Source organism: Symphalangus syndactylus, chromosome 5 (assembly GCF_028878055.3).
Source record: "Symphalangus syndactylus isolate Jambi chromosome 5, NHGRI_mSymSyn1-v2.1_pri, whole genome shotgun sequence".
NCBI lineage: Eukaryota > Metazoa > Chordata > Mammalia > Primates > Hylobatidae > Symphalangus > Symphalangus syndactylus.
In genome coordinates this window covers 100,797,594-100,811,719 of record NC_072427.2, presented here as the reverse complement: position 1 = coordinate 100,811,719, position 14,126 = coordinate 100,797,594, and the positions used below count along the sequence as shown (strand labels likewise).

Sequence of the window (14,126 nt, the reverse complement as noted above, 5' to 3'; positions counted from 1 at the left end):
GAAAATAAAGAGTTCATTATATCATGAGTTCATATATATCAGGCTTCAGTAAATGAAAGTAAAAAGTACATCAGAAATCCTGAGTTTATGTAGTATTTCCATTCCAAATTTAGCAGTATAGAGCTTTTGTCTTCACTTCTTTTATATGTTTATGTTTAATCTGTCATCACTTACAGGGAAAATTTTGGCTCCAATTATATTAGTGTATTGTTTCCTTTATTCTATAATATACAGTAAGTTCTCACTTAACATTAAATGATGGATAATGAAACCAGTTTTTTTCCTCATCAACTTTACAATGAAAGGATGTTGAAAAATGAGAACACTTGGACACAGGGTGGGGAACATCACACACCGGGGCCTGTCGTGGGGTAGGGGAAGGGTGAGGGATAGCATTAGGAGATATACCTAATGTAAATCACAAGTGCCGGGTGCGATGGCTCATGCCTGTAATCCCAGCAGTTTGGGAGGCCGAGGCGGGTGGATCGCCTGAGGTCAGGAGTTTGAGGCTAGCCTGGCCAACATGGTGAAACCCCGTCTCTACTAAAAATACAAAAAGTAGCTGGGCATGGTGGTGCAAGCCTGTAATCCCAGCTACTCGGGAGGCTGAGGCAGGAGAATCGCTTGAACCTGGGAGGTGGAGGTTGTGGTGCGCCGAGATCATGCCATTGCTCTCCAGCCTGGGCTACAAGAGCGAAACTCCGTCTCAAAAAAAAAAAAAAAAAAAAGAGTTAATGGATGCAGCATACCAACATGGCACATGTATACATATGTAACAAGCCTGCAAGTTGTGCACATGTACCCTCGAACTTAAAGTATAATAAAAATAAATAAAAAATAAAAAAGAAAGGATGTGGAACAAAATGTTTGTTGAGGACCTGCTGTGTGTTGTTTCTCTTAAAGTCAGTTTCCAAAAACTTTGTCGATCATTTTAAGTGAGGGCACACTATATAAAAAGTAAAAAAATTAGTATTACTATTAACAGTAAACAAATTGGGCAGAATTTGAGACTTATTTGCCTTTTTTATGCTTAAATATTTCCCAGTGTGAAGCTTTAAAGTTATTTGAAATATTTGTGTTACCAATTTGATATACAATTTTTTTTTCTATTTATATTACTGGGATTTACTCTACATTTTTTGAGACAGGGTTTCACTCTGTCACCCAGGCTAGAGTGCAGTGGCACAATCATGACTGACTGCAGCCTTGACTTCTTGGGATCAAGTGATCCTCTCACGTCAGCCTTCTGAGTAGCCAGGACTACAGGTGCGCACCACCATGCCCGGGTAATTTTTTTGTTTTTTTGTCAAGATGAGGTTTCGCTGTGTTGCCCAGGCTCCTCTCAAAACTCCTGGGCTCAAGCGATCCTCCTGCCTTGGCCTCCCAAGGTGCTGAGATTTTAGGCATGAGCCACCATGCCTGGCCTACATTTTTAATTTGTTTTATTTTTTAATGTAAAACATTTATATGGTTCAAAAGTTAAAACTATATTTTAAAAATTACATACTCCAAATCTTGATCTCATCTTCTCCTTATACCCTATTCATAGCTACTTCCTGTAGGTAACCATTTTCATTAGTTTCTGGATTTTTTTTCCCTGTGTTTCTTCTCTAAAAACGTGTTAACATTTTATGTCCACTGTTATTATCCATCCTCCTGCATAGAAGTATTTTATATACATTTTTCTGTACTTTTTAAACTTAAGAATTGATTTCTAGGAAATATTTTTTCTTAGTTCAGAGAGGTTGTCATTCGTTTTCCAGCTCCATAGTACTCAGTTGTGACTGTAACACAATTCAAACCAGTCTTCTGTGGGTGGACAGTTGGGATCCTGCAGTGAATAACTGTATACTGTTTCATGTTTAAGGAGCTGTGTCTCTAGGACACATTCCTAGAAGAGGGATTGTTGGATCAAGGGTAAATACATACATAATTTTATTAGATATTAACAGATTCCCCTCCATAGGAATTGTCATATTTGGCCTTCCAGCAGCAGTATATGTGTGTCTGTCTGTCCACACTCTCAGTCAAGATTTGTTGTCAGCTTTTGGGTTTTTTTCCAGTCTGATAGTGAGATACCATGATATCTCGTGGTAGCTTTTATTTTTATCTTATGAGTGAAAATGAGCATTTTTGCTTATATTTCTCAGTGCCGTTTGTAGATTTCTCTGAACTGTCTGTTCAGAGGTTTTACTTACTAAGGAACTATTAGTGACCGTTTTCTAACAGTGAGTACTCTTTACCCTATCATAAAATTGTCACTTGTTCTTCTGGTGCCAAATTCTTCTGTTCTATATCTTTATTGGGTGAGTTATATTTATGATCTTAAAAAAAATTATATTTGAATAAATATTGTCTACTAGCTATTCAAAATAAGGATTTAGATGTAAAGGTTTTTTTTTTTTTTTTTTTTTTTTGAGACAGTCTTGCGCTGTCATCCAGGCTGGAGTGCAGTGGCACAATCTCAGCTCACCGCAACCTCCGTCTCCCAGGCTGAAGTGATTCCCCTGCCTCAGCCTGCCCTTGTAGCTAGGATTACAGGTGTGTGCCACTATGCCCAGCTAATTTTTTTGTATTTTTATTAGAGACAGGGTTTCACCATGTTGGCCAGGCTGGTGTCGAACTCCTGACCTCACATGACTCGCCCACCTCAGCCTCCCAAAGTGCTGGGATTACAGGTGTGAGCCACTGTGCCCAGCCCGTAAAGATTTTTTGTTGGTATAAAATCCAGAATGGTACCAGAATGCCAATTTTATTCCTTTTTAAGAAACAGATCTGTAACTAGAGGTGCAGCACTTCAAACGTGATTTATACAGTTGTTTTTATAGGAAAATGGAAATATATTGTAGGAATAGGTAGCAGGACACCAATAGTGAGTCCTACTCATGAGTACAAGTAGTGACTTTGGGAGGTATTTTAAATACTGATGTCGTTAAGTGATTAACTTGAATTACTTGTATTTTAGTTATTAAGCTGACTGCTATTATAGTAAATATGTGTCTTAAACTTAGAGTGACATGGAAACATTAGCTAACTGCTTAGAAGCTTAGCTGTGTAGGAGTTAAAGTGCAGGGGAACAGATGGGAACATTTAATTTATAGAAATGATTCTGGTGGAGTTCTAGGGTTGTGCCTATTTGTTTTAGTTGTTGTGAAGAAGCAAGCCATCTTGTATACTCAAAAGAATAATGTCATCCCTAATTTAGTGGGGTGGGAGGAGTGAGAGTATTTAAAGATCATGTGGATATTAAGATACAGAAGTCATAAAATATTTGTAATCTTCATAGTATCTATAGGTAAAGTAGTGGTTCTAATTTCTGGGAGGAAGCTCAAGTACTCCTTATTTTGTTTAACCATATTTAATTTAAAAGACCAACCAGCAGTTGAAAATTTTCTATTGCTGTTTAGAGTAGATTCATCCCAACTTTGGTAGAGGAATCCATGGCTGAATATTGCTATGACTGAAGAAAGATTATTTCTTTCTTCCGGAAGCTTTGTTTTCATCCTCCTTTGGATTGGCTTCTGAGAGACCATAAAAAGAAATGGGTGTTGATTGCATTTAATGGTTCCTTCTGTGAACAAGCAGTAGGTACTGTTCTTGCCCTTTCAGTGTCTGCAGACTCATTTTATCAGAAGAGTGTAACTGATAAACTTTGCATAAGAGAAAATGTACTGGCCGAACATTGATTTTGCTTACATACACATACTTAACACACACATTCTTGACCTACATCAATTTTTTTTTTAAAGAAAAAGAACTTGTATATAAAAATCTGAACAGATTGGAGAATACTTTGCCATATAAAAATTTAGTATTTTATATTTATTGTATATTTTCTCAAAATATTACATGGCTTTAAAATATTTTAGAACTAACAATAATTGGATTCATACATAATTTTGTAGTAATACTTTTGGATAAAACCATAACTACTTTTGTATAAAGCAAAATTCATTTTACCCTTTTAGTGACTTTTGTGTCATAAAAGACTAAAGGATGGCACTTCCAGATTAGCACTATGAACTAACTTGTCTCAAGGTTAACTGGCAGCCTCAACTCTCCAGAAACTTCCAATGAGCAGAAAGCAAACAGAACAAGACTGACTTGTTGAGAGTTGTGATAAATTTCACAAGAAAAATCTTTGACTTTCTAGCAAGTGTTTATTTACTCTTTTCTTATAAATACCGTGATTATTTGGTTTCCTGTCTCATAATACATTAGAAACAATAAAATGTTAGAAAAAGAAGGATGAAATGGGATGATAATAGAAAAGACATGCTGTCAGCAGTGATAAGTGACATGGACAGGAAGGCAGGAACCAGAAAAACTTTTGAAAAATCCTATGGTAGACTTTCTTATAGGGGTAATATCTTAAAATTATAATAATAACAAAAATGGTAATTAGCAAACACAAAATTACCCCCCCCCCCGCCCCCCGAATTCTTCACACTTTAGTAACTCACCCACCAGCTGTCTCTAGGCATGTTAAACTCAGTCCCATCCCTTCAGTGGGTTTGATGTTGCTTAAATCAGGAGAGGTGTTATGTGGATTACATAGCTGAGATTGCATGTTGGAAAACATTTAGAACAATATCTGGCACAGAGTATCTGCTCAACAAATGCTGGTCATTAGTTGAATCTTGCAATGCTTTGAGTCTCAGTAATTAAGTTATGCTAACTGTACTTTTCCTTTTTTCTTGTATCCCATCCAAAATGCCATCCATACCTGTTATGTACAGTCTGTAAATCCAGAAAGCTCCAAAAACCATATGTCTGTCATAAACTCTTTTGACTGAAAAGCTGCCCCAAATTGACATTAGACTACATAGTCTTTATCCTACTTTCTTCATTATTTGCTATTTTAATGTTTACCTAGAAATGTAAAGATAGTTGATAGGGAAGTGCCGCCCCGGGCCTGCTAAAGAAATTATGTGTGCACCCATACTATCTTTCTAAAACCTGAAAAATGCTTTATGCCAAAAGACATCTGCCCCAAGAGTTTGGGTAGGAGATTCTGGGCCTTTAGTATTTAATGTATAATTGAATGGAATTGAAAGGATAAACTCCATGTGATCTTATTTGATGAGAAGACACTGTATATTATTTGATCGCCTTGGAAATGTTGATTGAGCTAATAAACACAAGCCATTGTGTTCTGTTTCCCCACTTCACAGCAAAATGAAAAGGAGAGCTTGTTGAAGGAAAGAGATCACATTTTGTCAACTCTGGGCGAGACAAAGCAGAACCTAACTGGACTTTGCCAGAAAGTTTGTAAAGAAGCAGCTCTGAGTCAAGAACAAATACAGATACTCGCCAAGTACTCAGCTGCAGATTGCCCACTTTCATTTTTAATTTCTGAAAAAGATAAAAGTACTCCTGATGGTGAACTGGCGTTACCATCAATTTTCAGTTTATCTGACCAGCCTCCAGCAGTGCTGCCTCCCTGTGCCAGAGGAAACAGTGAGTCCGGCTACGCGCGAGGGCAGGAGTCCCAGCAGATGTCCACAGCCACCTCTGAGCAAGCCGGGCCTGTGGAACAGTGTCGTCAGAGTGGTGGGATCTCAGATTTCTGTCAGCAGATGACTGATAAATGTACTACTGATGAGTAAACTTGCATTCACTTCCTTCAAAGCATCTAATTTTCTACTGAAGTTTTGGCAGTGTCTTGAAAGCCTAATATGACCATCTGTTGCTTAACAATGTTGTTTTTTTCCTTTAGTAGTTTGCCATAAGGGAATTTCCTTTAAGTCAACCATGGTTTCTCCTGGACTTCCACAAGAGACAAAGAAATGATTTTGCCTCCTGGGTATCAGCAAAATCCATGTGAAAATGTAGTAAACCTTTAAAACTCATGTTTTAAAGAATAATAACTCTAGTAATAACTCTTCCTGCTATTCAGAATAAGTAGGAGAATGAAAACTGCAGCATGTCAGACAGCAATTTAACAGCTTGAAACATCTACAGATAGTTCCTACTAAAAGAAGTGGCCTGCAGAAGTTTAATAATTTGACTTTTTTCTAATATTTTAGTTTGAAAGAAAATTTCTTCCCAAGCAATGCTAATAGAGTTCTGTTCTCAGAAGCAGGGTGTCAGCTACTGGGAATATTTTTGTAGAGCTGCATTGTGAAAAAAAGATGGTCTTACCTGAGTCTTAGGGCTTTGTTCTTCGGCTCCTAAAATGAGGCTTTAAGCTACGTTGGGAAGATTTAGTAAACAGGCAAGTGGTGGGCCTAAGATGGGGGCTGCTGCTTCTCTTGGGCATGGACTCTAGAAAGTCTGGCTGCATAAACAGATTAAGTGTCACTTTCCCTCTTTCTTCACCCCGCTCTTCAGTCTCTACCATATCTGGTCCCATCATGGACTTCCTATTTCCTGGCATTTTTGTCCCTTTGGAAGAAGAAATAGGACTCAGAATACAGTGACATGAGTGATTACACTGGCAGCATTATCTGAGGCTCCCTAGAATCTGGATAGCTTACCAACATGTAAAGCCGTTCACTTTTCCACCGTGGGTCACCAATGCCAGAAAACCAGACATCACGGGGAAAGAATATTGCTTACTTTTTACCAGGAGTGCAGTTCATTTTTTTCATCCTGTTTTTGAAGTCGTATGATTCACTTGTAAAAAGGATTGTTACAGATAAAAATGTATCTGCAGCAACTCTGTAGGTTTGTGAAATAGGATGAAACTCAATCTTTTTGTATTGTGGGTTTGCATTTGAAAACCAGGTTTAATCCTTGCTCTCTTCTCCAAATTTGGTGCGGTATAAAGACACACAAATCATTTTAACTTGGGCATTTAAAGATCAGTCTTAGTGTTTGTTCAGTCCTGTTACAAAATAGATAACTGAGCACCTATCACATAACATTTTGCAGTGGCTTTTAGCCATGCTGGAGTTAGATTTGTTTGATCTAAATGAAAGCTATGGATCTTCTCAGCAATTTAAAAAAATGCATATATTTACATTCACAGAAACATTGGCAGAACCCAGTTTTAATGGTACAGAGGAGTAGTTTATAGTGTTGATTTCACCAAAATCAGAGGGCTGAAAGAGACACTTCTGTAGACTGCATCCTGAGCCTAGTGCAGGGCTTGTCTAGCTAATGTGGGCAACCACCACCCACAGTGTATGAGCAAGTCTGAAGCAAGTTGGCCTTGCCCTTGACAGTATATGGGGACCAGTCTTCATGTCTTGGAGTAATGTGTCAAATGTTACCCTTTTTGATCAGGGTGTAGGGGGAGGATATTGCTAGTATGTTTTCAGTGGTTTGTATGTTATCTCTGTTATTGACTTACTTGTAAGAGAAAATTAGTTGGACTTGTTTATTTTCTAGTAGCTTTTATAAGTACACTCAAGAATTTGTCAGGGAGAATAATTCTGATAATGCATCCCATACTGCAAAAGAATTTGTGTGTGTGTGTGTGTGTGTGTGTGTGTGTGTATGTATACATATATATCTCTCCATATAGGTATTTCTTTGATACTTGTAATTTTAAATTTCAACTTCACAATATAAAATAATATAAGAACTTCTGGTTTACAAAATGTAAAATCTTAAGCCAATGGAACCCTTGATTTCCTACCTCAGTGTACACTCAACTATTGGTCGTATCAGTTTGTGTATGTGCAAATGTCAAATAATCTTTTGCTTTAATTGCTACTGTACTTGCTTTGACAGATTACCTACTATTTTATGATAAAATGTAGTTGTCTCCAGAGCTTAAATATAATTTGTAAAGCACTTGGTTTAAATTTCTCTCTACCTATAAACAGTTTAGCATTAAGGGTTTCTATTAATGACATAGAATTATTGGCCAAGTGTAATTTCTTAAAATTTAGCATTACTTTAGCCAGCATGTAATACAAGTAACTACACTACCTCATATCTACATGATTTTCAAGTTGTAATGCAGATGGACAGATAAAAAAGATTTTGTCTTTTGGCCGTAAGTGGGAAAGTTTTCTGTATATTGCATAGCATTACACATTTATGCCTATTTTAACATTAACTTCTAAAGAAGTTTTTTCTAAGAAAATGTTTCAAGGCAATATTTTTTTTTTGAGGCTGCCGAAGACAAATGACAGGATTATGAGTATACAGTGTATGCCTTTTCCTTCATGCAGAATTTTGAAATGTTTTCAGTTTGTATATTGCATATTCACATGATCATTGTTCACTGTTTTATGAACTGGCCTTCTCAATGCTTGATGATTTTTAAAAAGCTGTTATGTTAAATTCAGTAAAATAACATTACCTTTTTTTTTTCTTATTCAAATTCTGGAACTATAGCAAATAATTTGTTAAATTGTCATATTCAAAACAGATGTGGATACAGTCTTGGTTCTCCATCTAATTTTTTTTAACAGTTTGCTATAGCTTACTGTTTAACTAATTTTAAATAAGGAATTAAGTATGTTAGATGCAGTAGACGATACAGGTTGCGTGTGGACACTCAGCCACATTAACAACTTGGGAAAAAAAATGGCAATGTTAACAGTGAATTCTCAGGTGAACTTTTTTCAGTTATAAAACATCTATTTTAAATTTGTAAATATTTTAAATGTTTTATTAAGGCATGTAATAAACTATTCTTTGAAACCTGTTGGGTAGAATGAAAATTTAAAGCCATAATGGTAAAAGATGGCATACTGATTATAAAAGAAGCAGAAAAACATTGATTTTTTTTGTATCTTTCATAATATAATTTTCTAACAATGCAATAAAACCACTAAACTTTTGTGTCCATATTTTACTGAGACCATGTTTCATTAAAAGCATACTTTCATAGTATTTAATTTACATTTTCTTCCTAATGTTCTTACCCAAATGTACCTGAACTATAAAATGTTAGATGTTGGTGATAAATTGACAGTTAAATAAAATTCTCTAAAGTTGCTTCTTCTTGAATAGAATTGTACATTCCATTTTCATTTTCTCACTTCGTGTGGATTTACTCAATTTAGTCTTTTGATGGGTAATTAGTATATCTGAATTTGTAGGAGAGAATCTTTCCTTAGTTGATAATCATGCCTCAAAAAAAAAAAAATTCCAGCGCTCAGATGTTTTAGGAAGCACAGATTTTAGCTTTGCTTCTGATTTTACTTAATTTTAGTTTGGATAGAGAAGTATAGGGACTCATAAGGGGTATTAGCTCTATCAGTAATTAAGTTTTAAAAACTTATCTGCTGCATCAGCTCTTTGTATCCTATTCAGTTTCCAACCAGGCCCTTCTGACCAAGCTTTGGGCAGCTTCTCAGTGGTATTGGCCATCCAGGGCAAAGTCTTCTGGTCTGGTCATAGTGATTCTCAGCTGGAGATGATTTTGCTTGCCTAGGGGACACTTGGCAGTTCCCAGAGACACAAATCTCAGGGGCAAGGTATAGGATATGGCTTCTAGGGGCAGAGGCCAGGACAGCCCTCACAACAATTACCCATCCAGGGTATTGATCTGGCTGGCATTGAGAAACCCTGACTAGACCAACGATGGAATCAAGATGACTTGTAAGAAAGTGCTCAGTTGTGTGAGATAGTGTGGTGGCTGCAAGAGTTCAAAGGAGACAGGGTGAGAAACGTGGGATTTCACCAAGCTTTGAAAGATTGTAGTCTGAATCGGGAGAAGGATGGTCTCTGGGGAGAGGAGGCCACTTGGCACAAATAAGCCTGGCGTGTTAAAGGAACAGAAGGAGGTTGTGTCACAGTGAGAGGGAGAAGGAGGAAGGCCCTCACTTGAGTGTTCACCAGTGGGTGTCCCGGCATCTTGCCCTACCCAGAGTGACTAAGTTTTACCGAAGGTCTGAGGTTAGACTGTAAGGGCTTTAAGAACAACAGAAGTATAAGTAGTAGGTATTGAGGTTTTGGAGGCATGCCAATAAATAGCACCCTTTCTCTGGCCAGAGTTTTGAACCATTTGAGAAAAAGTAGGTGAAGTCCACATCGCTGATGGAACCCAGCTTGGAACCATGGCTTTCTAGGTGTTTAGCCCAGTGAACCTGCTAGAAGTGCACGCTGGAATTAGGCAGACTTAATCCATCCACAGTCACCTTGGCCCACCCCAACAGGGGCAGAGCTCTTAGAGGAGCAGAAAAATGTAAACAGGGAGCAAATTCCACAAGTAAGGGGTGGGCCAAGCCAAGTAGACTTAATGACTAAAAATTTACTTATCAGAATCAGAGACTGCTACCTCAGGGCCAGTGGAAGTACAAAGGCCAGAGGGTGTTTCTTGCCCTGGAGATTTAAACTAGGGAAGTCTTAAGGAAGAGTGTTCCCCTTTCACGCTCCCCAGTTTAAGTTCTCTTGAAACATTGGCCCATTGCTCAACCAGGGCTGTGACTGATGGCCTGGAGGAGGAGAGCAGCTGTTCCACAAGGCAGACCTCCTCTCACCTTTGAGGCCACTTCCCAACACCTTCCTTTGCAGGTGTGACTCCCTTGGGCTGTCAGTGAAGGGTCTCAGAAGACTGGATCCAGCAGTGTACTAGTAAGTAAATGAATTCAAAGACTACTGTACCAAAGACTGAACATTTTACTCATCCCTAATTCTCTCCTACCTCATCGTCCCATAGAGCGTATCAGGTTCTGCATTGAGATAAGATCCCAACAGAACATTCCCATAAGAAAATGCGTGAAAGTCCAGGAATAAAATGCTAGCAACATAATGATATCCAAATTTGAATGGAAGTTCAACTTCTGTTATTCAACTTTTAGAGAAAAAAATTCAAAGATTAAGTCCCTTTGGATTAAAAAAAAATCTAAAGGCATTAAAGTCTAAAGAAACTAAAGCAAATCAAATTATTTTGTCCACCTGAGTTCAAAGTACAAAACTAAGAAAAATAAATCCCAAGACTATCCTGTCAGATTTCTCATTCAGGTCAGCCTTGGCCAGAGGAGTTCTTGATGCCTAGGTCCAGTTAAGATTCTTTTAAGAGGCTGTAGCTGGAATTGTCTTTAAGAGAGTGATTGTTCCTACTGTGCTCCAGAAGGAACTAGGTTTGAGGCTGAGTCTCTGATGTGCTCACTTTAGAGTCAGAAGAGTTAACCACAAAATTATCATAGCCTTGGCCCCACAAGCACACTTGTTTGGAAACAAGCTAATTCCCAGGCACTGAAGCGGTCATCCCATGCAACACTGCTCCCACAGCTCAGTACCTAGTGCTGCCAAAGACCATAGTAGAACCTCAATAGTATCTGGAAAAAAAAAAATCTTGGTTTCAGTTCCCCAAAGATGCCCCAGTGTTCTGTAACTCACAATTCGTGATGCTAATTTCTATTGGAAGGACGCTCAAAAAGGGCTTAATTTTGGCCGTATACACTGATCATTCCTGGGGGAAAGACCACCGTTGCATGACACCTTAATTTACATTTCCCCTTCCAACAAGCTGTTTCTGGTACCTGGACTGTTGAGTGAGGGCTCCCTCTAGGGGCTCTGAGCCCACATCCCTGTATACAGGCGTTTTCAGGCCTGAGCCACAATGTATGTTGAGGCCTAAGAAAGTTGCCTCCTAGGGATGGAGGAGGCATCTTAAATCTCTTTACGGCCGGGCACGGTGGCTCACGCCTGTAATCCCAGCACTTTAGGAGGCCGAGGTGGGCGGATCACGAGGTCAGGAGATCAAGACCACCCTGGCTAACACGGTGAAACCCCATCTCTACTAAATACAAAAAATTAGCCGGGCGTGGTGGCGGGCGCTTGTAGTCCCAGCTACTGGGGAGGCTGAGGCAGGAGAATGGCGTCAATTCAGGAAGCGGAGCTTGCAGTGAGCCAAGATAGCGCCACTCCTCTCCAGCCTGGGCAACAGAGCGAGACTCCGTTTCAAAAAGAGAAAAAATGTATCTTTACATAGATTTAAGCAGTCCAGAATCAACTATAGATGAACCACATGGATCCAAGGTCCCTCCTTGCGCCTGAATGCAGAATGGAATTTGGGGTGGCTGATACAGCAAGGGCCACAGTGGCCTGGCACTACCAGTTAGAAGCTAGAACCTTACAAGCACTCTGTAGTACACTGGAACGCAGCTGCCTTGAAAATAGGTGAAAATCAGTACCTGTTATTTTTCCCAGCTACACCTAAAAGGCCTGTGAAGTCTGCTTTTCCCCTGGAAACTGCAGCAGTGGCATCTTGAGGCCGCCTGCCCTGCCAAGCACCTGTGGGCGCTGGGCCTTTCCCTGTGAAACTGCTGTGTTGCTGTTGATGGAGAGGGGCCCACAGGCTGCTGCCCACATTTAATTCATGCCATGTTGCACCCACTGTCTAGGGCCTCTTGCAGTCCGTGAGGGGTGTGGAGGGAATTTCTGCTAGTTGGGTTTAAGATCATGGGTAGTACATTCCAGAAAGTGGGTTTTGACTGACAGGCATCAGGGGGAAGCTAATGTAAGCTTTTTCCCCATCGACTTTCCTTGCCTCAGTTACCACTGAGTACCTTCCACAGCCTTTGGGCGCACCAGGTACCGTGTTCTAAGAACATAATTTTTCTTGGACAGCTGCTCTCATGGGTGGGGATTGGCTTGATTTCAAAACAGGTGGTGCAAATGCTGTGATAATCTTGTGAGTGTCTCATTATTAATGCTGAGCCACTTAGACTCTTGGCATTGAGCCAGTTAAACTCCTGAGTCCCTGAAGGAATTGCACTACGAGAGGCACTCCATATCTCTTCTGAAGTCCTTGTGCCTTTCACTTAAGATGCCCCTCCCCCGCAGCCTCTCCAAAGGCCTAAGGAGACCAGTTAGGCCTCCACAGAAAGTCATTCTCTGAGGAAAAACAGCACAAGCCACAACGATCCTCTAGATTCAATATGCTCACAGCCTGCTTTAGAACCTCTTACCCAGACCAACGTCACTCCTGTAAAAACCCACTTGGCCTAATACAAACCTCCACATACAATCGAAGGTAAAATGTCACGGCCTGTACCGCACCCCATGGTTCACAAGACTCCCAATTGCATGCGTCTCTTACTACCCAAACTCTGCTCTTCTGGTTTTGATTTTTCAATGTCTGTATACAATGCCACCCTGCCAAATGTTGGGTTTCCAAAGGAACGTTGCATATTCCTTTCCTGAGCTATGAAGAATTTGAGAGAGAAAATAAAGTAATGGTAGACGGGAAACCAAAACAAAACCTAGGTTGCTGATAATGGAGTAGCTTAGCGTTGAGAGCCTAGTGCAAACTCCAGAATGAGTCAAGTTGACCTTATCAGGTTGTTTCTTGTTAGAGAGAAGTAACTTTTCCACCCTTGGTTTCCATGAAGGGAGATTTTCCTCCGGGCAGCACAGCACCACCTATACTCTGCTAATCAGCATGGTGGTGTGGAGGCATAGAGTGCTAGTGGTGCTATTTGGAGACAGGCACATCCCAAGAGGAAGAATGGCCATGCAGGGCAGAGGACAACCAGTTATTTTCAGATTTATCAATCAGCCGGCGCACTCCATCTCTGCAGGGGTGAAGGGAGCAAAGAGGTTGAGAGATCATGTTCCAAGGTCGGAGTGTAGAAGGTGAAGGGAAGGGTGTGGAAAGGAATTACGTGGAGGCAGAGTCTGGGGGCTTTGAGAAACTTGCAAGAAGAGAAAGAGAAAGATACCCCAGAAGAGGAGCAGACTCCCATGAAAGCCACGAACTTGCCCTCTCATCTGCACACTCCACTACTAGTGGGAACATAGGTTCAGGTTTAAAAGCCAAGCCTGACCTTGTGTTTAACTGCAAACACTTCTTTTTCCTCTTCCTCATCTCTATGATCCACATTATTCTTAAAGTATAAATGCAAAGATCATGGAAAATATTTAAAAATTGAGCAATTACCTTTTCATTTTAAAACAGCCATCTTTTAAAACAGACTCTATTTTCGTTCTGCACTCTTAGTTTATAATTAATCACTGTCCCGAAAGTCAGCTGTTTTCTAAACAGTTAATTTCCTTCTTTCAGGAGACTGGACCTAAATAATTTTCCAGATACCATCTTGATATGCAGGTTTCCCATGTGATGTGAATCTCTTGGCAGGAGATCCTGTTAACAATACCCAGCACACTATATGAAAATATCCACTATAACTTAAGCTTTCTAAAGTGATACCTATTTGGTCCACCTCAGAAACTGACAGTAGTTCTGCTTTGAGCTATTAATTTCAGAGAATCTT

The 14,126-nt window shown here is 39.6% G+C and overlaps 1 protein-coding gene across 7 annotated transcripts in view; it reads left to right on the top strand.

The window, feature by feature from the left end:
- Positions 1-8,910, top strand: part of BACH1 (BTB domain and CNC homolog 1) — a 48,340-nt gene extending 39,430 nt beyond the window's left edge. For all 7 annotated transcript variants that reach the window (XM_055279416.2, XM_055279419.2, XM_063640644.1 and 4 more), the window contains one exon: positions 5,175-8,910. In XM_055279416.2, the coding sequence (XP_055135391.2) occupies positions 5,175-5,609 (435 nt within the window). In that variant the 3' untranslated portion in view covers positions 5,610-8,910. The remainder of the gene's footprint in view (positions 1-5,174) is intronic.
- The last annotated feature ends 5,216 nt before the right edge of the window (positions 8,911-14,126 follow it).